The 26,607-nt window shown below is 34.3% G+C and overlaps 1 protein-coding gene across 2 annotated transcripts in view; it reads left to right on the forward strand.

The window, feature by feature from the left end:
• Csmd3 (CUB and Sushi multiple domains 3) overlaps nt 1-26,607 on the forward strand; it is a 1,090,370-nt gene that overhangs the window by 110,066 nt on the left and 953,697 nt on the right. For both annotated transcript variants that reach the window (XM_051159708.1, XM_051159709.1), the window contains exon 2: nt 8,397-8,619. In XM_051159708.1, coding sequence (XP_051015665.1) covers nt 8,397-8,619 — 223 coding nt within the window. The remainder of the gene's footprint in view (nt 1-8,396; nt 8,620-26,607) is intronic.

A 26,607-nucleotide genomic window follows, 5' to 3' on the forward strand; every position in this document is an offset into this window, starting at 1 on the left:
CTTGAAGTTAGCTCTTTCTGAAAATTTCTGTATAACAAATAATCTACCTATTCTCGTTATTTGGAAAAATGTATTATTGATGCAATTTTGCTACACATTATCTGTTGAAATTTCCTGTTTCTTCCTGAGCCCATTTTGCTAGGCTTATGTGATCAGGAATTCATTCATCTCCTCTAACTTACCAAATTTGTTGGTGTTTACTTGCTTAAATACTATCTTAGTTGCTCTATATATCCCTGTAGTATTGGTTTTATTTTGTTCTAGTCCAACATTTATTTTTTTGACTTTGACTACTTTTTTGCTATTCCAGCTATTATTTTATCATTTTCTTTCTGTTTTTAAGAAACCAATTCTTCATTTCATTGATTTTTTAATTAAATATATTTTTTATTTTTACATATACATTTATATTATTACATATATGTACAATAAACTAAAGCAATAAGAACTATGTAAAATCAGGAATTTTATAATTATTACATTCTTAGTGTTTTGGTTTGAAGAGAACATCTTTCTTATCTTGATGCATCTAAAATTCTTAATGTAAATCAGTATCTATCATATCTCCTCATTATCAACTTAAAGCAGCTATCTAGACCTAGAAATATCTTAACCCCAAACAACGGAGCTTAATTGTAAAACTAAACTATCTGGTCTTCAACACCCTCAGAGACTTGAAAAGGAATAAAATTAGTTACCTGAGTATACAGGGGGTGCATATTAGCAGCTTCTCAAATGAGAAGATGAAAGAGACAGTTTACTACCTGAGTAGTCATCCAAAACTCTGTATAACATTGGAGCATCATTTTCAGCCTTTCGGTCCAATAGACTTGACAAACATACTTGTGAGGCAGGAACTATTGAAGACTTGCTTACCCCGTCTTGACAGAATTTGACTGTGGACTATGCCTACATACAAGCTTGCCCTTTTTTTTTTTTTTTTTTTTTTTTTTTTAGCAGAATTCTGTCTGTAGTAGTTAATTGTTTGCCACATTTGAAGCCATCTCCATAAGGAGGTTCTGTGATGTTTATTATCCTCTTTGAGGTATGCTGGGTGTTGCCAGGAGTTAACCCATCTCATTGTCAATGAATCTTTAATATAATAAAAACATTTTAATGCCATAATCTATATGTGTCTGAGATTTTTGAAGACTTTATCTAACTATTTACCTTATCCTTCTACAGAATTGTATCTATCTGTCGTAATTAAGATGTATATTATTGTGATAAAAATAGGCTAGTGATTGATATTACCATGATTTGATCAACTGACAATTAACTTGTATAACTTCCTTATCCTAAGCAGGCTACAATAGCACTTTCAAAACCAGGTTTTATGGTAGAGATTTATTGGTAAAATACTTCATATTAGAGTAGAACTATATATACTACATATGAAGAATAATTTTAATTTTATACCAACGTATCAAAATTAAGCTTATTTTGCAAATATAAGTAATTTACAATATACAAATTTCCATATCCATGAGTTAAAAATAACCTTGTGTGTAACAATTAAGGCATTAATTTAGGAAGAGGTTCAATAATCTATTTTTTGTTCCATCTTCCCTATATATTTCTATACTCCCCCTTCTTTCTTTTCAACCCCTGTCTCCAAACCTAAGAAAGAATGATAATGGAAAAGAGAGACATCCCTGAGTCTAACTGTGTTTTCTCTCTGTATAAGACCATTAATAACTTATAACCAACTACCAATGAAAGTAACCCTACAATTATGTGAGCATATACCATGTGAGTCTTTCTCGGTCTGGGTTAACTCACTCAGCATGATCATTTCTAGTTCCATCCATTTGTCTGCAAATTTCAGGATTTCCTTGTTTTTAATAGCTGAGCCAGAGGGTCCTAGAAACCTACAAGAAGAACATCAAAATGGGTGAATCCGGACCCAGGGGCGTCTACTTAAACTACTGCACCAAGCAAGGACAATACATACAGTAAATATTGAACCCCAACTCGGATATAGCCATTGAACAGGCCATTCTCCATAATTTTGTGGAAAGCAGAGACTGACTCTGACATGAACTCTGGTGCCCCGTGTTTGACCACTTCCACTCGGTGTGGAGGCCTGGTGGCGCTCAGAGAAAGGATAAGTGGCTACCAAGATGTGACCTGATAGGTCATGAGCATATGGTGGGGATGGATGTCCCCTTCTGTCACAGACCTAGGGGAGGGAAATAGGGTGAAAGTGAGAGAGAGGGAGGGACAGGAGGATACAAGTGAGGGGATAACAATTGAGATGTAATCTGAATAAATTAATAAAAAATAAAGTTTAAGTATGGATAAATTAAAAAAAATAAATAAACCTCTGTAGCTCAAGAACCTACCCACCTAAGGGAAAAAAGGCATTGTGGTTCTCTTAAGGCTTCTGCTGGCTTATTTGAGACAAATAATACCTTTGTAGGGGCCCAAGTAAAGCTGGGGGAAATGGTTAAACAAGCTAGGACTAGCATTTATGGTGCAATTTCTATTTCTATTGCTTTGTTGATGTTGTTGTTGTTGTTGAAAGTTTCTTTGGATTGAAGTTTCATTTTTCACTTTCCTTTGGTTACTTCATTGATACATATATATATATATATATATATATATATATATATGTATGTATGTATGTATGTATGTATTTGACGTGTTTTGCTGTTTTCGTTGATGGTGGTTGCTCAGCTTTTGTTGTTTTCTTTTGAGACAAGTGCTCACTGTCTGTCAGCTAGCAAATCTTCCTCCTCTTCCTTAAAGTTGGTATTATAGGTGCATACACCCAAAACATTAAAAATCATTAAATTATTTTGCTAATTTTTAAAAACTCTGCGAACTTCAGTCAGTGAATTTTCATCACCTTCATTACCTTCTCTTCACTCCACCTAGAATCATCCCACCTTGCCTACCTACTGTACTTTGTGTCCTCAAAAAATATTTTGCATTCTTGGATGATGAAAAACTGATTTTCATCTCTCAGCCAGCTATAAATTGCCAAGCGCTGCTTAGTTAGGAGTGAGACTCATACCACAAGTTATAACAGAATTAATTATTTTTATGGAAAATTTTTATTGTTATAAGTTCTGGAATATATTTCTTGGGGACGGGGATGATAATCTCCGTTTCCTGGAATGTAGACCATGTACCTCTATTTCTTTTTTGTTGATGCTGTTGTTATGCTCTTTGCTTTCTGTCTGGAAAAAAGTTTGTCTTATCAAAAGAATATATATGAAGCTATTCATATTAGCTTCAAAGGTGCACAATTTATGCATAAGATATCTTATTGAAATGACATGAAACAGTATGTCTAAAGAAGTTCTGAATTGATACCTGTGTATATTTTCAACATCATAAAAATTGAGAAGTCCACCTTAGTTTCTAGTTCTTTGAGCTGGATGTCAAGTAATCCTGAGGAAGAAAATTAAGGACAGCTCATGTGTTTCCTCAGGGTCAATATGGGCCAGCAGACATTCAAATCCTCAAAGGTGTTAAGAGTGTCATACAGCCAACAATGAACAATTGCCTCCCTCGTCCCCTGCCCTTCCTTTAAAGCTTCAACCAGATTCTTGTCTGGTCTACCATATGTAGTACCTTAGACAGCTATATCAGCAAATATTTTATTTTAACAAGTGGTTGAAAAATAGAGATTAAAATATACAGTCATCTCCACCACTGAGAGAGGAATGGATAGTACAGCGATGCCTACCATGCCTTACTATATTTATTATATCATGCCTTTAATATCTTGCTAAACATGTTAACAAAAGGTCAACATAAAAGGTACAAAAGTGGGGATATTCTGTGTAGGAAAGAGGTTTGTTGTAGATCTACCTGCTTTACCCTACTAAGAGTCATCATGTTTTACAAAGTCCCATGGCTGCAGGGATGCTAAGCTTGTAAGTCAAGTAAGTACAAAGCCAAGAATGGAAGTAGATTGTGATGCACTGTCACAGGCCTTGCTATTAGTGTGAAGAGTTGATTTTTATATATTACTCATAGTTTTCTTTTTTTATTAATTTATTCAGATTACATCTCGGTTGGTTTGTTTTTTTTTTTTTTTTTTTTTAGGAGGAAATCATTTTTAAGAAGTACAAACATCTCAGTTGTTATCCCCTTGTTTGTCTCCTCCCATTCCTCCCTTCCTCCTTCTTTTACCCTATTTATACTCCCTAGGTCTGTGACAGAAGGGGACCTCTTCCTCCACCATATGGTCACAGCCTATCATGTTTCATCTTGGTAACCTTCCTATTCTTTTTCTGAGTGTTACCAGGCCTCCCCAACAAGGGGAAATTGTCAAATATGAGGCATGAGAGTTCATGTCAGAGTTAGTCCCTGCTCTCCATACAACTATGGAGAATGTCCTGTCCCTTGGCTAGATCTGAGTGAGGGTTCATATTTATTGCATGTATTGTCTTTGGGTGGTGCAGTAGTTTGAGCAGATGCCCCCGGGGTCCAGATCCGCCCATCATGATGTTTTTCTTGTCAGTTTCTAGGACCCTATGTGTCCTTCTATTTCCCCATTCACCTATACTTCTCTCAAGTAGAGTCCCAATAGGAGGTCTCTGCATCTATCTCAATCTCCCGGTAATTGAAGACTTTCAGGGGACACCCCTGTTGGGCTAGTGTCCAATTATAAGTGAGTATATACCATGTGATTCGTTCTGAGTCTGGGTTAACACACTCAACATAATCATTTCTAGTTCCATCCATTTGCTCACAGAATTCAGGATTTTCTTCTTTTTAATAGCTGAGTAGTATTGCATAGTGTAAATGTACCACAGTTTCTTTATCCATTCTTCTACTGAGGGACGCTTAGGTTGTTTCCAGGTTCTGGCAATTATGAATAAGGCTGCTATGAACATGATTGAGCATATGTCCTTGTTGTGTGGTAGAGCATATTCTGGTTATATTCCAAGGAGTGGTATGGCTGGGTCTTGAGGTAGCCCTATTCCCAGTATTCTGAGAAAGCGCCAGATTGATTTCCAAAGTGGTTGTATAAGTTTCCACTCCCACCATCAATGAAGGAGTGTTCTCCTTTCTGTACATCCTTGCCAGCATGTTCTGTCACTTGAGTTTTTGATATTGGCCATTTGGATGGGTGTAAGATGGAATCTCAGGGTCGTTTTGACTTGCATTTCTCTGATGACTAAGGACATTGAGCATTTCTTTGAGTGTTTCTCGGCCATTCAATATTCCTCTGTTGAGAATTTTCTGTTTAGTTCTGAGCCTCATTTCTTGAGTGGGTTATTTGGTTAGGTGGTATTTAATAAATATTACTCATAGTTTTCATACATTGTGTGTATATATATGCATGTATATGTCAGAGTTATAAAAAATTTGATGTTTTAATTTTATATATAAGAAAACAAGATTCTTTCTCTGGTATTTCAAATTACTATTAAGTAATATGAATGCTACATATCATTGAAAATTAAAGTCTATCACTATATTTTTCTTCTGAGTTTATAGTGTATTTGCATTAAACAATAAACTATATCAATACAACTCTCACAGTAACAAGTCTAATTTAAAAATTAAATAAGATCATAAAAATATTCTCTTTAGCTATAGTTAAAAAATCATTGTGAATGTAAATATGATTTAATAAAATATATAATAATTCTTAATGGATTGTGTGTATATGCATATGTGGGCATATGGTCTATATCACACATGTGTCTGGATATGTTTTGAGGTCTAGGGTTAGAGAAAACTTTTGCAGGAGAGGGTTCTCTGTTTCCACCATATACACTGTGGATTCAGACTCACACCATTAGACTTGTTTTCAAGGGCCCTTATACACCAACCCATATCACTACTCACTAGTCCTGCTTTTTATAAGTTAATATATATGTTAGTATTTTACATGACCTTTTGGAGCCATGGGAAATCTTAGACTATTTGGAGATATGTAATTATACTCGATATGATTCATTATATTCTTTCTAAAGCTTTAAAACATAAATATTTCCTAAGCAAATGATTTTTTTAAGGTTTCTGGCATGTCTGTGACAAATGGCATATTTTAATCAGTTGCTCTTACATTATTTTTATGAAATATATTAAGGTAAACTGACTGAAATATCACAAGGTTTGAAGGTAAAAGGCTTGAAATGTCAGGTCTATAAATTTGGAATGTGTTGTAAACTTGGCAAAATTAACTTTCTGAACTCCTCTTATTTCCTCTGAGGATACGTTCTGAAATTAAAACCAGACAATATCACTAGCATGAGTTTTCAGAGAAGATTATATGTAATAACACTAGGTAATTTCTATAAATTAGAAATCCAGAGAGTCCTTGAACGTGATATACACAGTATAGTTTACAGACAATACTCATTACAGACGTACTTGTACACGCATAATCACAATGACAGGGGGAGGAGCATTTTGAACTTGAGGCCAACATAATATATATGGTGAATTATAGGACATGCTTAGCTACATAGTAAGACCCTGTCTCAAAAACCTAAACCAAACAGACAAGAGACGTGTGTGTGTTTTCAAAATCGTAAAAATGTATATAGAAAAGAAAACATTTACTAATAGGGTAAACTGTGAGGTCACTGAGGGGTGGTCATTTTTGTTTTTAATTCTATTTCTGATTTCAAATTACTTTTAATTAAAAATTTAAACTTTAGAAAAATGCTTTATTCTTACATTTAATATCATGCTTTATTCAACTGAAAAGCAAAAGAAGAGTTTAGAAAAATGAGGGCATTAAACATAGGTACAATTTCCCATTTGCCTAAAGAAAATAACATTTGCAATGTATGAATCAGCAAACCCTTCACAAATGAGCAGACAAAAAAGTGAGCAAGTTATTTTTAGACATATGTCCTTTGTCTAAAATCATCAGGGATATGTGGCTTGAGACCATATAAAACAGTCCATAGATCAGATTGTAGCTAAAGGGATTCATGCTTGCATTTTGTTATGAAGTTCAAATTGGAAGCTGCTCAGGCAGAAAACTAATAGAAATGGGCAATAGCTAATTAACCTATGGCTTCAAAGTAATTGCTCAGCAGGAAGCAATTTGAAACGGACATTTATTTATTTATTTATTTATTTATTTATTTATTTATTTGTATGCTTCTGAAAATCATAAAATGCCCTATTTGAGTTTTGATGAATTAGCAAAAATATATGAATGCAGGCAATATTGGCTTTTTAAGCTTCTACCTAATCTGAATTGTTGGTAAGCTTTAATAAGGGCAAAAAATGAAACAAGAATTTCATCCATTTACCATGATTAGAAGTTGGCCACATACAGACCTTGTAGAGGTAGACTTCCAAGCTAAGTAAGCATCAAGAGAGTTTTTTTATACATCCAACCAACTATGAGACACACCGTTAGGGGCAGACCCAGTACAGTCAGCTAATGTAGTGCGTGGCAAACTGAGTCAGTATGCAAGTGAAAGTTGTTTCAGTGAGTTGAGATACAGGATGGGATGTTAACATCTGAGCACTGGCCCCTGTATGCCCCAGTCTCCATGTGTGCCTTCTGAACATCTGTACATTGCTCTCCATAACATTTGTATATCCAAACACCGATTTGTCAAAAAATTGTCAAATTGTCTTTGATGCGCATGTTGTCATAGACTTAGGCCTCTCACAGAAGTAATAAAAATTAAGATAACTTATACCAAATGCCCAGGTTTAATATATATAGTATGAAATGTGTAGAAATATATATGTCTCTTCAAGTTTAACATCTTTTTTTTTTCTTTTTTTTTTTATTAATTTATTCTTGTTACATCTCAATGTTTATCCCATCCCTTGTATCCTCCCATTCCTCCCCCCCCCCATTTTAACATCTTTTTTGATGTAGTTAACTCAAGATTATCCTAAAATGAACTCATATCTGTTATGAAAATTATGCAATTTCATAGACTTTATTCACAAATGCTTCTCTTCTAATTGATTGATCATATAACTTTAAGACACAATATAGGTATATCTGAGTGCTGAGTATGTTTCAAAGCATGCTATGCCATTAAAAGATAGACTTAAGCTTTTCAAACCCATAACACATTTTATATTTAATTTCAAAACTGCTTATTTCTTCCCATAATTACATTGAAAAGCATGTGAAGGAAACTGACATGGTTGGAAAATTTATTTGTTAGATCACAATGGATAATGAGTCAAACATAGTGGATGTTTTTATCAACTACTTCATTAGTTATTAAATTAAATATGATGAATTGTAATTAAATTGTTCGTGTTACTTATCATATGTTACCTATATGTTACATATGTATTCAGAAAATTTATCTTACCTTTAAAATATAATTTAAAATTTGTTATCAGTGTTGGTCTTTAAGAAAACCAGAAAACTAAGAACCATGTCTACTGGCTTCATCCTGTTTCCTATAACAATGTCCATTTATCTTTTGTTGCAGGATTTATTTATACATGTGGTGGAACTTTAAAAGGACTTAATGGCACCATAGAAAGCCCTGGTTTTCCATATGGATATCCAAATGGTGCAAACTGTACATGGGTAATAATAGCAGAAGAACGGAACAGAATACAAATTGTCTTTCAATCCTTTGCACTAGAAGAGGAATATGACTACTTATCTTTATACGATGGGCATCCTCACCCTACAAACTTCAGGACAAGGTCAGTGTGTTCTCAGTGGGATATTACAGGTACACTACATTATGGGAAGACCTATTTGTTAAATGGGAAATGCTTATCATAATCATATAATTTAATGTAACAAATTTTTACTGAGCAAGTAAGTAATGTACATGTGAAAATGCACAATTTAATAATCAAGTTTTCCACATAGGTCTGATTTCCTAATAATAGTAATTACTACTTCCCTACAGGTGGATACAGATTAAATGTGATGCTTTAAAGTTCTTATGGTGTTTGTGGTTTTAAGTTAATATTTTTAAGGTTTCATTTATTGTGGTCATGACTTGGGGCAAAGTGAAATTATATAGTAAAAGGTGTCTTTCATGGGTATGTGTGCAATTCAATATACAGTGATATATTAAAAAACACCTTGAATTCATTATTTATATGAGGAAAAAAAGATTGATTTCAAGAATGTTTTTAAATCACTGAATAATAGATTTTTTTTCACAATGTTAAATCTCACATTCCTTATTCTACAGAAGAAATTATACATACATGCACAGATATACATAATTTAAATTTATTTTAGCATATATATATATATATATATATATATATATATATATATATATATATATATACACAAATACACAAATTTTTATGTGGATGTTTTACCTGCTTGCATGTCCATACACTGTATGCATTCCCCCTTTGGGTGGAGGCCAGATGAGGGTGCCTTATACCCTTGAGCTAGAGTCATCAAATGGATGCCATAAAGTGGAGCCAGGTCCTCTGTAAGACTAACCAGTACTCTTAACAGTTGAAGCATCTTTCCTATCCTGAAATGTTATGTTTCTGAAGTTAGTCAATTGAACATTAAAATTTGTTCATTTTTGTTTAATAGTGTTTTATAATTTTATTTAAAATGGATATGTTTTATTTTAAATAGACTTGCTTTCTATTTTAGAAAATCTCACAATTTTAAAATGATTTATAACTTTTAAAAAGCCATATCAGAAAATATACAATTTTACATCCAGTAATAAATTATATATATATATATGTTGACCACTAGTGTTTGGTGTCACCCTATGTCTCTGGCTATCTAGTATCTAGTCTTGGTTCTCAAACCATTATCAGGTATGGGTCCTTTTCATGAAATGGGCTTTAGGTCAAATCAGAAATACATTGGCTACTTCGACAAGTTCTATGCAACCATTGCTCTAGCATAAATTGCAGGGAGGACAGATTCTAGGTCAAAGGCTTTAAGGTTGAGTTGGTGTCCATGTTTCACTTTGGGTATGCTGCAGAGAACCTTCCCACACCGAAGAAGCTAATATGTAGAATGAGATCAACTTCTCCATGTCTACTGAGTTCTGAGTGTTGTCTACAGCAATAGGACCCCACAGTCAGTTTACAAACAACAGCCCTTGTCTTAAAAAGGCCTGGGTCATTTGTAGATTCCCATGGGATCCCTTTGGCCAACAACTCAATTGAATTGAACCTATTCCTGCCACTGGAAGCCTCACCTGCCAGTTTAAATGCCATATCCACATTACTAAGTGCCCTCATTAAGATCCTTTTCATAGATCCAAGAAGTTTCCACTGTAGTCATTTCCATGCTACTCCAAAATGCCCCCCACTGAATTCTTGTGTTAGCAAGTGTTGCTTGGTGTAGTTGGGATATGAAACAAAGAACAAGTGTGGAAAGGAGTTAGAAGGAGACCTTTTGTGGGATCCTTTAGCGATATATTCAGGGATAAAGGAAGACTGTGAATGGTACTCTTCTGCAATGCTAGGGGGGAGACTGGGGCATTTGATCTGGGGAAACATTAGGAAGAATCTTCTGCAAGCAGCCAGCGTGGTATCTAGAAAGCATGGCCTGTGGTTTATTTAAATTGTGTTTTAAGTAAACATTTAATGTTCATTGTTCTCCCACGTTTAGATGTAAAAAATAATGTGATGAGGAAAATGATATTTTCAGAAGTAATACCCTTCATTGTTGTGGTACGTTTTCTGCCCAAGAGCTGTTTGGGAAAAGTGTGCACAAACTATTAACACTAAGCAGCGTAAGAGTGAAAAATATTACCAGCTTATCGTGCACTTCTGGCAATTTTAGGGAAAATAGATATAAAACAGCTATATGGAGGTAACAACACCTTGGCACACATTTGAACTCTTTCCAGCCTGAGAGGAAATAGGAACTGCTTTAATGGTTTAATAGTATTCGTTTATAAGGTGAAAAGTTTACTAGACTGATTATCAGTTGGCGTATAGTTTTGGTTCATTTTCTCATTTCAACTACTTTTACTTACTCAATGCTTCTGATTGTTCCTCACCTACATGCCTAAGATCATTCAAGTGGATCATCTTAAACTTACACTGTGTCCCCCTGCTTTAGACAGTGCCCTCTCATTGACATTGCAAATGTCATTAGAAGATGAATGTTTATTGTTAATGATACATGTCAAGCTGAGACAGAAAACATGCATGTGAGCCTGCATGAACAACTTTGACTGGGTAATGATGAGCTGGTGGTTTCTTCCAGTAGCTGTTCATATCCAACTAATAACATAGATCATAAGAGGTAACAAAGGAAGTTCAGGAATCTTGCTAAAACAATATGTATAAATGGAAGAAAGACTTTTGTAATTTTTTTCACATCAGTGATGCATTGGTGTAAATATAAGAAAAGTTACTAAACCTTTTAATAGTATCTGATAGTTTCTACAGAGTGCCTATAGTGGTATTCTTGCACACGTCTCTACTGTCAGGGTGTGAAAAAATCTTAATATTAGTTTATCTCTATGGGATCTAACAGATACATACAGACCATTTCACCCCCAAACAAAAGAATATACTTTCTTCCCAACATTTCATGGAATTTCACCAAAATTGACTAAATACTGAGTCACAAAGCAAATCTCAACAGATAAAGGAAAATTAAAATAACCTCCACATTCTAAAAGACCACCACGGATTAAAGCTGGTCTTTGTCAAGAACAGAAGCAACAGAATGGCTACAAATTCATAGAAACTGAACAACTCTCTATTGAAAGACTATCAAGTAAAAACAGAAATAAAGAAATAATTTAAGGACTTGCTATAATTCAATGAAAATGATTTCACACCATACCCAAATTTATGGGACACAATGAAAATGGAGCTAAGAGAAATGGTTATAAACTTTTTAAATGCCTACATAAAAAAATAGATAAATTTTATACTAGCTAACAACATAGCTGAAAGCTCTAGAACTAAAAGAAACAAACACACTCAAGATGGTAGGATAATTAAATAGGCAGCCATAATCAATAAAATAGAAACAACAAGAACAATAAAAACAATCAATGAAACAAAGATTTGGGAAAACCAGGAAGGTGGATCCTTAGTCAAACTAACAACAACAAAATTTGGAGACTTTCAAAATTAGAAAATCAGAATCAAAAAGCAGAGGCATAACAGCAGACATCATGGAAATCCATAGAATAATAAGGATATAATTTTGATAGGGCTTTCTGAGTACTAGGGAAGAGAGGTAGGGGGTATGAGGGAGGGAGGGTGGAACTTGGAAGTGACAAAGGAGGGGGCTACAATCTGAATGTAAAAGGAAAAAATTATAAATAAAAATAAACCATCCAATTAAAATAAAATTATATTCTCAAAATTGAAAAAATGTAAAAGAAATGGATAATTTTCTCAGTAGATACCCCTTACCAATATTAAACAAAGATTAGGTAAACAACGTAAATAGACCTGTAACCCATAAGGAAATACAAGCAGTCATTAAAAGACTCTCAACCAAAAATACCACAGGGACAGATCATTTTTCTGCAGAATTCTGCCAGACCTTCAAAGAAGAGTTAACACTATTATTCCTTGAATTATTCCACAAGATAGAAACAGAAGGAACATTTCCAAATTCATTTTATCTGGCCCCAATTACCCTGATACCAAAACCACACTGAGATTCAACAAAGAAAGAGATATACAATCCAATTTCTCTTAATAACATAGAGGCTAAAAATACTCAACAAAAACTTGTAAACCGAATCCAAGAACAAATCATAAAGATTATCGACCATGATCAAGGGAGTATGTTTCATCTCTTGGATAGTTCAACATAAGAAAATCAGTCACAGTCATAGGCGAGGGGAATAAGGGGAAAATGGAAGGGAGGGAAGAATGGGAGGATACAAGGGATGTGATGACCATTGAGATGTAACAAGAATAAATTAATAAAAATAAAATAAAATAAAATAAAAAATAGGCCAAGAAATGCTATATAACAAAGAAGTATAGAACTTGGCTAGTATGTATAAATCCTTGGGTTTCATCTTGATCTCTATAATGATAGTAATAATAATTTAATAATAATTTAAAACAAACAAAACAAACAACAACAAAAAAAGAAAGATAGAAAATCAGTCAAGCCTGGTGTGGTGGCTCATGCCTTTAATCCCAGTGCTCAGGAGGCAGAGACAAGCAGAGTGCTGTGAGTTTGAGGCCAGCCTGATCTACAAAGTGAGTCCAGGGCTACACAGAGGAACCCTGTCTTGAAAAACCAAAACAAACAAACAAACAAACAAACAAAAAAACCCAAAAAGTTAAACAATCAATGTAATCCATCATTTAAATAAAATGGAAGAAAAAAACCACATGATCATCTCATCAGATACCAAAAAACAAAGAAACAAACAAAAAAAGCCTTTGACAAATTCCAACATCTTCTCATGATAAAAGTCTTCAAAAGATTAAGGATACAAGGGACATACCTAAACATAATAAAAGCAATTTACAGCAAGCCTATATAGCCACCATCAAATTCAATGGAGAAACACTCTGAGCAATTGCACTGAAGTCAGCAATGAGACAAGGCTGTGTATTCTGCCCATACCTACTCCTATAAAAGACATACATATGCAGTGCTTCCACATATCTTTCACAGTAGATGTGCACCGCCGCTGCCATGTACTAACTGCTTTCCCCTTCTCCTCGATGATCCCTGAGCACTGTGGAGAGAGCAGCGACATAGATATTCCCCTTTAGAGATGAGCACTTTCTTTATTGTCTATGGATTGACCGGTTGTGGAGTATGAATTGATCATTATCTGCTGTAAGAAAAAGAAAGAGAAAAAAATAATAACTTATTTTGTGTAAAATATTGGGCAATTGACTATTGTTGTGAGAGCAATAGTCAGTTTTCCTCATAGATGAGGTTTCTGGAAGGCTATCCACATTCCTGATAATGGTGCTATACCCATGTACATACATACAGGTAGCACCAATGGACTTGGTGGATTTAATGCTGTGAGACTGAGTCTGAAGTATCACCAAAATAAGGGCCTTAGCAATACCTGAACAAGGATGACAACAGCAGACGTGCTAACATGGAAGGGGTACAGGTTACGAGGATCCAAGTCTAGACAAGGAACTACAGGAAACTAAGGAATAATAAGGAAAAATAATCTTCCCCAGATAAAAGCCCCAATGCTGTTATCTAACATACCAAATGGTCAGCCAAGAATGAATACATATACAAATCAGCAACTTTATAATGACTCAGCAGGTGGTGGCTATATATTTAGGCATATACATGCAAGTACGAATATGATTACAACATATATATATATATATATATATATATATATATATATATATTACAGATAACAACAATTATAGGAAAATAAGGAAAGGATTTGAAAGAAAACAAGAGGTGGAGTACAGGGGAATGTTAGGAAGAAAGAAAGGTAAGGGAGGAATTATATAATAATGATCTCAAAAAAAGTTATTATTAAAATGATCACATGAAATTGGTCAGAAAATGGTAGGTGATAGGAAAAGAATTGAGGGGGAGAGTGTGAGGGACAATATTTATCAAAACACATGATAGGTATGTATAAAATTGTCAACTAAAAATTAAACATATGGACTCTTAGATATAAAAAGAGCATGATATTTGGATAAATAACTTATTTTCTTCCCATTTTAACTTGAAAATTGAAAACAATATTAGTTTACAGGTATTATTTTCCTTAATATTTATCTACTCACCAAGTATGTGCCTGGTCCTTCTGGAGGTCAGAACAGGACATCAGATCCCCGGGCACAGGCGTTGCAAGTGGCTGTAAGCTGTGTGGATGCTGGGAATCAGAACAGGGTCCTCTGCAAGAGAAGCCAGTGCTCTTAACTGCTGAGCCATTTCTCCAGCCTCAGAATTTATTGTCACTCTGTCTATACATTGTGAAATAATTACCGTTATTAATATCATTCTTTAAATTATGGTGAAAAGAAACTTACATTGCTTGTCCAAAGTAACACTGCTAAAAGTAGAGAGAGGCACACTATCATTGCGAACCAAATGTATCAGTTTAGAATTTAATCTATGTAACTCGGTCAAGGTTTATGTACTGATGGGTAAAGTAAGCCTACTTACTTCTAGTAATGTTTGACAAAATGTAGGAACAAGATGATAATAAAAAGGAATGTTATCCAATATAAAATGGTGTAGTAATATAAACAGAAGGCTTATCTATTCCTGGTGTTTTTTTCAGAGACTGTTCTAATGCGCATCGTGTTCTGTTTTGCTTACTGAAGGCATTGACTGCATCTGTTCATCTTTGTTCTTAAAGAAACACTGTTGCTAATGTCACTGCTGAATTTAGTGAGAAAGACTGGGAAAGATAATTCCAACATACCCTCCCCGCCCCCCAGACTGTGCTTATCCACAGAATTTGCTGTTTGATTAGAACTTGGAAATGGTACTGGCAGAATTTGCCTTGTCTTTGCCTGTGCCGTTGACTCACTGTGTTCTTGCCTTGTTCTTTCTCACATGTCATCACCTCCTCAGTTAATTCATGTCCTTATGGCTCATCTGCTGTTCTTTCTTCTAAAAATTTATATTTATGTTTCATTACTTTTTATGAGCTCCAAAGATTTTTTTTTTGAAATATAGCTTGCTGGATATATATATATATATATATATATATATATATATATATATATATATATATATATATATATATATATATAAAACAACACTGCAGAAATGATGGTTTGGAAATGCTGAGAATCTTCTTGAAATACAGAGATGTAATCAGACTCCTAGGCCCAGATTTATGTCCCTAAGATAATTCCCTTAATTTCTAGTAGTTGGTGGTTCTTTTTACACCTTTGTAAGTATCAATCTATTAAATAATTTTGATATTCAGACTTAAATATAATCTTTTAGCAAGATATATTTTCTAATTTTCTGGGGAATAGTTTTAGTTTGAATACATATTCACAAATATATTTGACAACTTATTTATAAAAGTGATCATAAGCTTTAGTAATTTTGCTGCTATAAATATAATGCTTATTAAAAATTATACGAGCCAAGCACAGTGGTGCATGTCTGTAATCCCAGTACCTGGGGAGGCAAGGGCTGGCAATAAATGAGTTACAGGCCAGCCTGATCTACAAAGTGAGTCCAGGACAGCCAAGGCAACACAGAGAAACCCTGTCTAAACAAAACAAAAAACAAAACCAAAAGTATGCCAAAAAAATTTTTAGAAAGGATCACATATAGCAGCAACTAGAAAAACAAATAATTATGACAGATTTTTTATATATTGTTTTATGCCCATATTTAATGTTTATATTATAATATACATAATTATTTTGTGATTAAACATCATAGAAGCATAAATATTCTTGAATCTTATATTTGGTTAAGATGGTAGTTTGTACTTAATTTAACCAGTTTACTATACAATACAATGACTTTATCTCTTAGTTGTTTCAGATATCTCTAGCTTCATTCAGATAACATTGCACAAAAAGAAAAATACACACACACACACACACACACACACATATTTATATACTTTATTTTCATTTAATCTTATTAGTCACATGGTTATTTCTCAATTGTGTATACTTAATGATATAATTAATGTAGGTATTTAATACCTTCCTATGTTGGATAGATACTTATTTCTGTCTGGATATCTATTACCTTTTGTATGTATATCATTATTCTTTTTTTTTTTTTTTAATTTATTCTTGTTACATCTCAATGTTTATCCCATCCCTTGTATCCTCCCATTCCTCCCCCCCATTTTCCCATTATTCCCCTCCCCTATGACTGTTCCTAAGGGGGATTACGTCCCCCTATATATTCTCATAGGGTATCAAGTCTCTTCTTGGCTGTTATTGATGAGTCATGTAATTTATTTTTAATTAAATATTTATGCTGTTTTCTTTGATTAAAATATTCATCAACTGGCAGTTTTTGTCAAATATCATATTTTATTTTACATGTTTTATAATATGAGATACGTTATGCTCTTTATTTAGAAATTCTTTACACATAATTTAATTTTCACAAGCTATCAGATTACATATTTGTTTATTTAATTACTTTTGAGAATAAAACTTGATCACAATTCTTTCTCCTTTTTCTTTCTTCCAAACACACCTATATCCCTCCTTGCTCTCCTTAAAATTCATGACCTCTGGATTTTTTTTCTTTTCTTTTTTTAAATTTTATATTACTAATTTATTCATATTACATCTCAATAGTTATCCCCTACCTTGTGTCCTCCCATTCCACCCTCTCTCCCATTTTCCCCTTACCCCCTTCCCCTATGACTGTGACTGAGGGGGACCTCCTCCCCTTGTATATGCTTATAGGGCTTCAAGTCTCTTCTTGGTAGCCTGCTATCCTTCCTCTGAGTGCCACCAGGTCTCCCCATTCAGGGGACATGGTCAAATATGAGGCACCAGAGTACGTGTGAAAGTCAGACCCGACTCTCCACTCAACTGTGGAGAATGTCTTGACCATTGGCTAGATCTGGTTAGGGGCTTCTGAAATTTGTGGACAAATGGATTGAACTAGAAATAATAATAGTGAGTGAGTTAACCCAGAAGCAGAAAGAGTTAAATGGTATATACTCACTTATATCTGCATATTAGCCCAAGGGGCATGTCCATGAAAGTCTTTACTAACCAGGAAACTGGGACAGAGGGGAGGACATCCTATTGGGACTCTAGATGAGAGAAGCATGGGAGAATGGCAAAGTTGAAGGATCCAGAGGATCCTAGAAACCTACAAGAAGAAAATTATGATAGGCAGATTTGGGCCCAGGGGTCCCGCTCAAACTATGGCACCAGCCAAGGACAATACGGGCTGTAACCTTGTTTTATTTTCTAATTGTTATTTGAATCTATATGCATATACATATAGATTCCTAAATCCACATACTCTTATCAGTATGTATGTTTTCAGTGTTGACCATTTAGCACAAAACAATCAATGTAATCTTCCTGGGGATGGCTGTTAGGTCTCAGAAACCAGGACAATGGCTAAATGAGTTGCCTAATTAAAATTCCAAAGTGGACAGTGGACAGTAATCCCAGCAGTACCCAGTACCTGTGCCTCCTTGCTGCACTTCCCATCTCGCACACTGCGCCTACCCTAAAATTCTCACTCCCAATAGTTGAGTTCTACTTTGTTTCACCCAGCCTGATCTCTATAATCTAGCCAGTTTGGCTGTTGGTGTTTTGGTCTCTTGGCCTCTTGGCCGAAGGTGCTTCTTGGTCAGCAATTCTTCCTCCCCATCTATCCTCTGATGGTCCAGTATAGTTTGATGGGCCATGCCTACTCTCCTCCCTTCTTTCTATCCCCATCCCCTATAAAAATATACAAATCATAATGTTCTTAATAGATGAGCATGTTCATCTGGGACTCTTCACTCTGTCTGTTTTCTCTCTTTTATCTACCATAACAATCTCTATATTCTAAGAGTAGACGTATTCCTCCTCTTTTTATTTTATATATTTATTTATTGTTGATTTTTTTTTTTTTTAGACATTGTTCTCTGTGTAGCCTTGGCTGTGACAACTTGCTTTGTGGAACAAGCTGGCCTCAAACTCAGTGACCCTGCTGCCTCTGCATCCCTGATTGCAGAGATTACGGTATGTGCCACAACCCCAGCTATTTTATTATTATTTTTTTCATTCAAAGGCCACTTCTCTGCTTTCCAGTTTTACTCAGTTTCTTTCTTTTGTTTTGTTTTGTTTTGTTTTGTTTTGTTTTTCGAGACAGGGTTTCTCTGTGTAGCCTTGGCCATCCTGGACTCACTTTGTAGACCAGGCTGGCCTCGAACTCACAGCAATCCGCCTGCCTCTGCCTCCCGAGTGCTGGGATTAAAGGCATGCGCCACCACGCCCGGCTCTCAGTTTCTTGTAGTTTGGGAATTTCTGTCTTTTTTTCTGTCCAGCTTGTCATTTTTCTGGTGGCATTCTTGTTCAGCTAATATCTGGGCACTCATGTTGAGAAGAAGATGGGTGTAGCTTTTGATATTTCTTTTTTTTTTATTATTAATTTATTCTTGTTATATCTCAATGTTTATCCCATCCCTTGTATCCTCCCATTCCTCCCCCCCCCCCATTTTCCCATTATTCCCCTCCCCTATGACTGTTCCTGAGGCCCAAATCTGCCTATCATAATGTTCTACTTGTAGGTTTCTAGGACCCTCTGGATCTTTCTACTTTGCTATTCTCCCATGCTTCTCTCTAGGGATTATGCTGGTTTAGTAAATTAGTGACTGCAGATTCTTTACCCATAGCCATGACATCATTAGTACTGAGTAGTTAGCTAGGTCAACCACATAAACAGAAGGTGGAATAGGACAAGATGATAGGAGGCTTGGTAGTACCTCCCTTAGCATGGATGCTTAGGACAAGCCAAGACTGTATCAGGGTTTTACAGAAGAAAGGTGATATAATTTGGGCTATTACCAACAACTTGATTTGTACTACATAAAATTTCTGGCACTCAAGTCTGTTGTAATCTAGTCTGACCTGTTCCCTGAGCACTGAGTCATGTGGAATGAAGAGTTCTTTTCCTTAGTGTATTGCCAATGGACGTCCTTTGTTCTCTAATTTTCTCATCAGTGAGGAAAACAGTCTTTACTTACTGTCACAATTTTTCACGTTGTTATACTTAATAATCTGAAAGAAGCATATAATCTATTTTATAAAAAAAAAATAGATTGTGTCAGCACTAGCATAAACTCACTATCAACACAGGGAATTTTTTAAGATAGTAGATATCCAGCAATTATATATTTATGTAATATTCAATATCACCACACACAGTTTAACCCTATTACATTTTAAGAAATATTTTAGGTGAAAATGCAAATTGCTAATATTTAAAGGAAGTAGAGCATACGAATACAATACCTTTAAGGAAAGTGTGATAATACTTTGATATTTATATTTGTGAAATATTTTTATATTTACTTCAATTTATTTTAAAATGGTAAATTCTTCATTTAAATTTTGTTCTGAGACCTGATAACAGATTGCTTTGCAGTGTGTACTCTTTTCTATCATTCTTTTGAAGAACACATGCATCAATAAACGAAAGTATGTTAAAGACTTCGGTATCAGCAGAGCCACATAAAGAGAGACAGAGGAAGCAGATAAAGATAGGAGAGAAAAATAAAGAGACTGAGAAGGAATGTAAATTTGGGTAAACTAAAAGATAATAATGTATACTCTTTTAGTAGTTTATAAAATGAAAACATAGTGCTTTGAGATATTCAACAGTCATTTGAAATTACTGAATTTATGTTATTTAAAAATTTATGTGTATAATTCCACAGCACTCATCATAAAGGACCAAGTTGTTAGGTATCAAATAGAGAGTTTAAACTGAAAGTTATGTATTTGCTGTAAGAAATGCCAAAGTAATATAGTCTTGAAAAATATAAGAGAATACATTTCAAAGATATTCTATATAAAATCAGTTATATGGAAACGAATAAGCTCCAAAATTATATTAATCATGGAAGATATTCACTATAATTAACAAACACGATGAAAGTGAAAGGATATGAAGCAGTGATTCCAATAACAAAAGTGGTGTGTCCAAAACACAATTAAAACAAAATAAAATTTATGTTATTATCAGGAATAAATTATCTGCTGAGGTGTAAAATCTATAATCTTCATGTTCTTAATAAAAAAGGTTTCAGAAGTTAATAATGATATTTATATTCACTTCAAGCAAGGTGTATGGAAGGATAAAATGTTATGGTTCCAGTGTTTATATTTGCTTTTTGGTTAAGAGAAATCTGTTTTTTGTTTTTTAACTTTTTGTTTGAGTTTCAAACATCTGCATTGTATTCTGACCAAATCTATCACTCATAACTCCTTCAATTCCTCCTTATCCTAACATTGCATTTCTACCACAAATCTCTCTCTCTCTCTCTCTCTCTCTCTCTCTCTCTGTATATCTTCCCTCTCTCCTCCGTTTCTTTATCCCTATGCCCTATATAATTCACAAGGTTTTAAATAAAAACATTTTGATCATCCCTGCAATTTTTAGAATATCCATTACAATCTCCATACTTTCATTAAGAACAATTGTATATTTTTTTCACCATGGACTAGTGTAGTGTCTTTCTAAATATTCACATGTAATGAATGAATGAATGAATAGAACAATTTCTTTTGTTTCTGGTCTTTTTTTTTTACTGACCAATATATTTTGAAATTTATTCACATTATTATGTGTATCAACAACATGCTTCATTTTTCGTGAGGAACACTATATTCCATTATCTGTTTATTTTGTTATAAATGAGCATTCGGATGATTTAAGTTTGGGGCTCTTCTGGATAAAGATGCACGGACACTACTCAACAGATCTTGTGGATACATTTTCATTGCTTTCTAAAAGAAAACTAATTATTTGTTTGCTCACTAGAAAACAAAACAAAACAAAACTTTAGGCTTTATTAAAATGTTGTTGTAGAGGATGGACAGATGATTCAGTGGTCAAGAAGAACGGCTGCTCCTCCAGAAGGCTCAGTTCGTGCCCAATAACCACATCGTTGCTATCAATGATCAGTCGCTATAGTTTCTGGGGGTCCAACACCTTATTCTGGTGAATATGTGGCTCACAAACATAGACATAAGCAAAACTGCCATGTGCATAAAAATAAATAAATAAATAAATAAATTATTACAAATAAATTATTACAAATAAATTGTATCACACAGTGAGATTATCCAGGCACAAGTTATATCCATCCTAACAAACTTCTGTCTATGTAGTTAAAAGGCCATTTTGAAGATCTATAGCATCACATTAGGCTTTACACTTTACTTATCAAGTATATTTTAAGCACTTTTTTATTACGTAACATAAATCCATGCCAAAATCAAAACTAGAACAACAATTAATTTCTATCCTCTTTAATGATTCAGGTGTCAATTCCCTATATTCCATTCTTTTTTCTTTTTTTAGAGTAGAAAAATAAATCATATTCACATGCAATTTTAACTTTTTAAAACATCATATAAAAAATAAAGAACAAATTTCATAGAAACAGGCTGATAACTGAGTACCATGTATTGGAAACTAGGATAATGAACAGTCTGTAGAATTACATGAAAGAAGTAACTAGAATTATGATAATGAAATATACCTTGAGTGGAAACACTTAAGGAATTTTATTCATATCTCATAAGATTTGAAAAGTCCTGCTAAAAAAGTGATACAAATTGTGTGTTAAGTGAACCTGTGTCAAGGGTTTTGAACTTTTAAAATGTTGAAACATTACCAGGACATAGTAACTCAAAAATTCAAAGTAATTTACTAACTCACAAAACGCATAAACTATAACACATATTTGGAAGCCTCATCGCCTAATATTTAGCTATTCATGTTTTCCTTTTAACATAATTAATTGAGAGAAATATTTTTAATTGTATAAAAGAATGAACAAATTGATAAACAAAACTGTACACTACACTACCATTGTGTAGAGTTCTGATCAGTATGTGTTTGTCAACATTTGAAGTACTTAGCCATATTTCTAGTCTTTTCTTTTTATTTTAGAGTAGATGTAGTAACTAGCCAATGTATTCAATATATATTATGAATTCTGGTTAAAATACTTTCCTTGCTTTGTATTATATTGATGATCTTGATATTATTGAATACAAGTATAGAAAATACCCATGATATGTGTTTGACAAATATTTGTGATGCAACTGTTTCTTTATGGGTAGCTTTCTAATACTGATTTTCAATGAGAAACAGTTTGAATTGTAATGAACATATATTTAGTGTTGATTTAGCCTGTGAATAAATTTTGTTGCTACATAAATATTTGATTATTTAATGTTGGAAAATAACTTCATATTTAGTTTTTGTCTGTAGTTAAAATATTACAGTTTATAATTATACCCACAATTTGTCACCTGTAAAAGCATCTATGCTTATTTTGGTTCATTTGGTTAAAAAAATAAAGAATTAACTTGACATATATTTTTAGGAATCAAAAAATGACAATTCAGTACATTTTGTCTCCCAGATAGCTACTTTTGAGCAGTCACAATTAAGCTGAAAATACATTTAACAAAATGAATACTTGAACAACTCTTTTTTTAATATAGTTTATAAATTTATTAATATTACATCTCAATTGTTATCCCATCCTTTGTATCCTCCCATTCCTCCCTCCCTCCCATTTTCCCCTTACTCCTCTCCCCTATGACTGTGCCTGAGGGGGACCTCCTCACCCTGTATATGCTCATAGGGTATCTAGTCTCTTCTTGGTAGCCTGCTATCCTTCCTCTGAGTGCCACCAGGCCTTCCCATCCAGGGGTTGTGGTCAAATATGGGGCACCAGAGTTCGTGTGAAAGTCAGACCCCATTCTCCACTCAACTGTGGAGAATGTCCTGTCCATTGGGTAGACCTGAGTAGGGGTTCGAAGTTTACTGCACGTATTGTCCTTGGCTGGTGCCATAGTTTGAGCAGGACCCCTGGGCCCAGATCCACCAGTCATAATGTTCTACTTGTAGGTTGAACAACTTTTTATATAAAGAATACTACTTCTTTCTCACTATTTATTCAACAAAATTATTCTCTTCCACAGTTTTTTTTTTTTTGTGATGGGTCACAATTAATATATAAAATATATTATTGTTGTAGATAAATTCTTTTAATGCTATTTATCCTTATAATGATAGCAATTATTTATAAAGACTTTTTTTCTAAGTACTGTAATGAATGCTTAGGACTCGAGTTCAGGTCCTAATGTTTGTCAGGCTCAGTATTGACTCTAATGCTCAGTCTTGGGAATCCAATGCCTTTTTCTGATCTTCACTGGCACCTGCCCTCATGTTCATATGTACACAGACACACACACACACACACACACACACACACACACACACACACACACAGGGGGAGAGAGAGATATGCACCACCAGATTCTCTGGTATGTGGCTGTTAGCTTGGTGCTTTGGAGGCACCCTTAACAGGGGAAGCAACTATGTATCTAAAATTTTTGTCTGCATTTGTGATTCTTTTCCTCCTGGTGGGTTGCCATGTTCAGTCTCAATATGAAGGCTTTTGTCTTATATGACTGTATCTTGTTTTGTCCTGTTTGGCTATGGTCTTTTGGAGGCCTGCTATTTTATGAATAGGACAGAGAGGAGAGGATCTGGGTGAAAGGACCAGTATGAGGCAAGCAAAGAGGAATGGAGGGAGTAGAAACTGTGGTCAGTATGATTTATATAAGAGATGATTCTATTTTCTTTTTTACATATACATTTATATTATTACACACACACACACACACACACACATACACACACATGCACACGAAATTACTTATGTCTAAAAGACCATGACACAATCAGGAATTATATAAATGATACATTCTTAGTGTTTTGGCTGTTTGTATTTGATAGCCTCGAAGAAAATGTCTTTCCTAGCTTGGTGCATATAAAATTCTGAAGGTAAATCAATCTCCATCACATCTTGTCATTACCAACTTAAAACATCTATCTAGACCAAGAACATCTCAATCCCTAAACAAGTAAGCTTAATTATAACACTAAAGTATCTGGTCTTCAACATCATCAGAGACTTGAAAAGGAATAAAATTAATCACTTGAATAAACAGGGAGTGCAGATTAGCAGCTTCCAAAATGAGAAGATGACAGAGACAATTTGCTGCCTGAATGGACACCCAAAATTCTCTATAACATTGGAACATCATCTTCAGCCTTCTGGCCTAGTATATCTGATGGACTCATTTGTGAGGCAGGAACTATTGAGGACATGCTTACCCTGTCTTGGCAGAGTGTGGCCATTGACTCTGCCTACATCTAAGCTTGGCCATTTTTAGGCAGAATTCTGTCTCTTGCAGAAAGGAGGACATTTTGCCCAGTGCCTGTTTTGCCACAATTGAAGCCATCTCTAAGGAGATTCATTGATGCTCATCCTCTTTTTTAGGTAGCCTTGGTGTTGCCAGGAACTAACCTGTCTTGTTGTCAAAGAATCTTTAAAATAGTAAAAACATCTTTGAATCCCATATTCTGTAGATCTTTGAGGCATTTCAAGAACTTATCTATTTTACCATATCTTTATATCTATCTATTAAACCTAAGATGATTATTCTTGTGACAAAAAAAGACTAGTAACATTTTAAATTAAAATATTTTAAAAGTAAATTTAAAAAATTAAAATAAAACAAGTACAATATATTTCATGACAATGTGCTATCTGTTATATTAACTTGGTGGATTCTTGACAAATCCAAATGGCTCAGAGTAAGGGAAAAAAATAAAAGCATAGTAATTAGAAGGAAAAGAAACTTTTGAGTCTAGGTTCACACTTTCATAACTGACAGACAACCCACCCTCCGCCTTTCCCGTCCTTCTTCAGAAAATCATAGTCGTGCCCCGTGAATGTTCCTCAGGTGCTCTCCATTCTTTTCCTGCATGATTTATCTCATCAGCCTTCCTCTATCCTTTGCTCCTTGAATTTTCCGCAGGTATCTTTTATCCTCTTGATGAAACTCTTTCTTCATTTTATTTTCTATTCTTGTCAATGTCAACAAATCACCTCTCTCCTTTCCTGTAGGTAAAACGAGGTGTTGGGAACACCTTCCCAATGAAAAGTATTATAGAAGATCTGAATGACTTATTAGATGATAGAAACAAATGTCCATAAGACATTTTATGACCACACACTTTGGTGATTTAACTCTGCTCAATGGCATTTCTTTCCATGTTCCTGTCTCTAGGCTGCCATAAAGGTTAGATTGAGAGTGATAGAACTCAATATAATTTGCTGGCTCGAAGATTTCTCCCTTCCAAGCTGGAATTTGTCCTTGTGTTCTGATTATCTACTTGGGACAATAAAACATCTAAGAAATACAAAGGTTCAACTGCATAGATGTGTGCAGGTGCCTGTACATAAACTGCATACTTAATATAAATAACCACTCCTTGAAAACATAAAGCAGTAAGATGGTTTTATAATTCTATTGGACTGTTAGCAACTCCCACAAACTGGAGAAGTATTTGTTTATTGTTAGCAAGGTAAATAATACAGACCCCAGGAAATACAGAAGTTGAGGCCAAATATGTTTATTTTCTCTCTAAACAAGTTTTAAAAAGTTGTTACATTGTAGAAAGTAACCACATTCTCAATACTATAATTTACTGAAGACTTACTGCATTGCCACTGGCCATACAAATGAGTTAGAAAAATAGTCAATTAAAATTGTGATGCACCTTAGGCAGTTAATGACTCTTCCCTTTAGACACCATTTTTCCCTTTGGAAGACTCAAATTAATGATTGGATCACCCTCGAGGGCAGACAGGCTTTCTGAAACTTTTTCTTAGATAAAAGGCTCTTGCAGATCCAAGAAAAGAAAGGACCCAAGAAGTAACTATTTGATGCTGATATTAGGCATGTAGCCAAGAATAATTGAAATGACTTTTGTCAAAAAAAAAAAAAATGATTACCAAAAAAACATCAAAACATAGTGAAAACTGAACAAAATAACAATAAGTAGGCTCAAACGTTTTGTTCCATGCATTAGGATTATTTTTTTTACAGCAAAATGTAAAACAAATCTGATGTTCAAAAAGCAAGCAATATTTATGTTTATAATTGACTAGTGACATGTCTTCTGAAAATCACTCTACCTAAACATTC

The sequence above is a fragment of the Acomys russatus genome, chromosome 17, assembly GCF_903995435.1.
Source record: "Acomys russatus chromosome 17, mAcoRus1.1, whole genome shotgun sequence".
Taxonomy (NCBI): domain Eukaryota; kingdom Metazoa; phylum Chordata; class Mammalia; order Rodentia; family Muridae; genus Acomys; species Acomys russatus.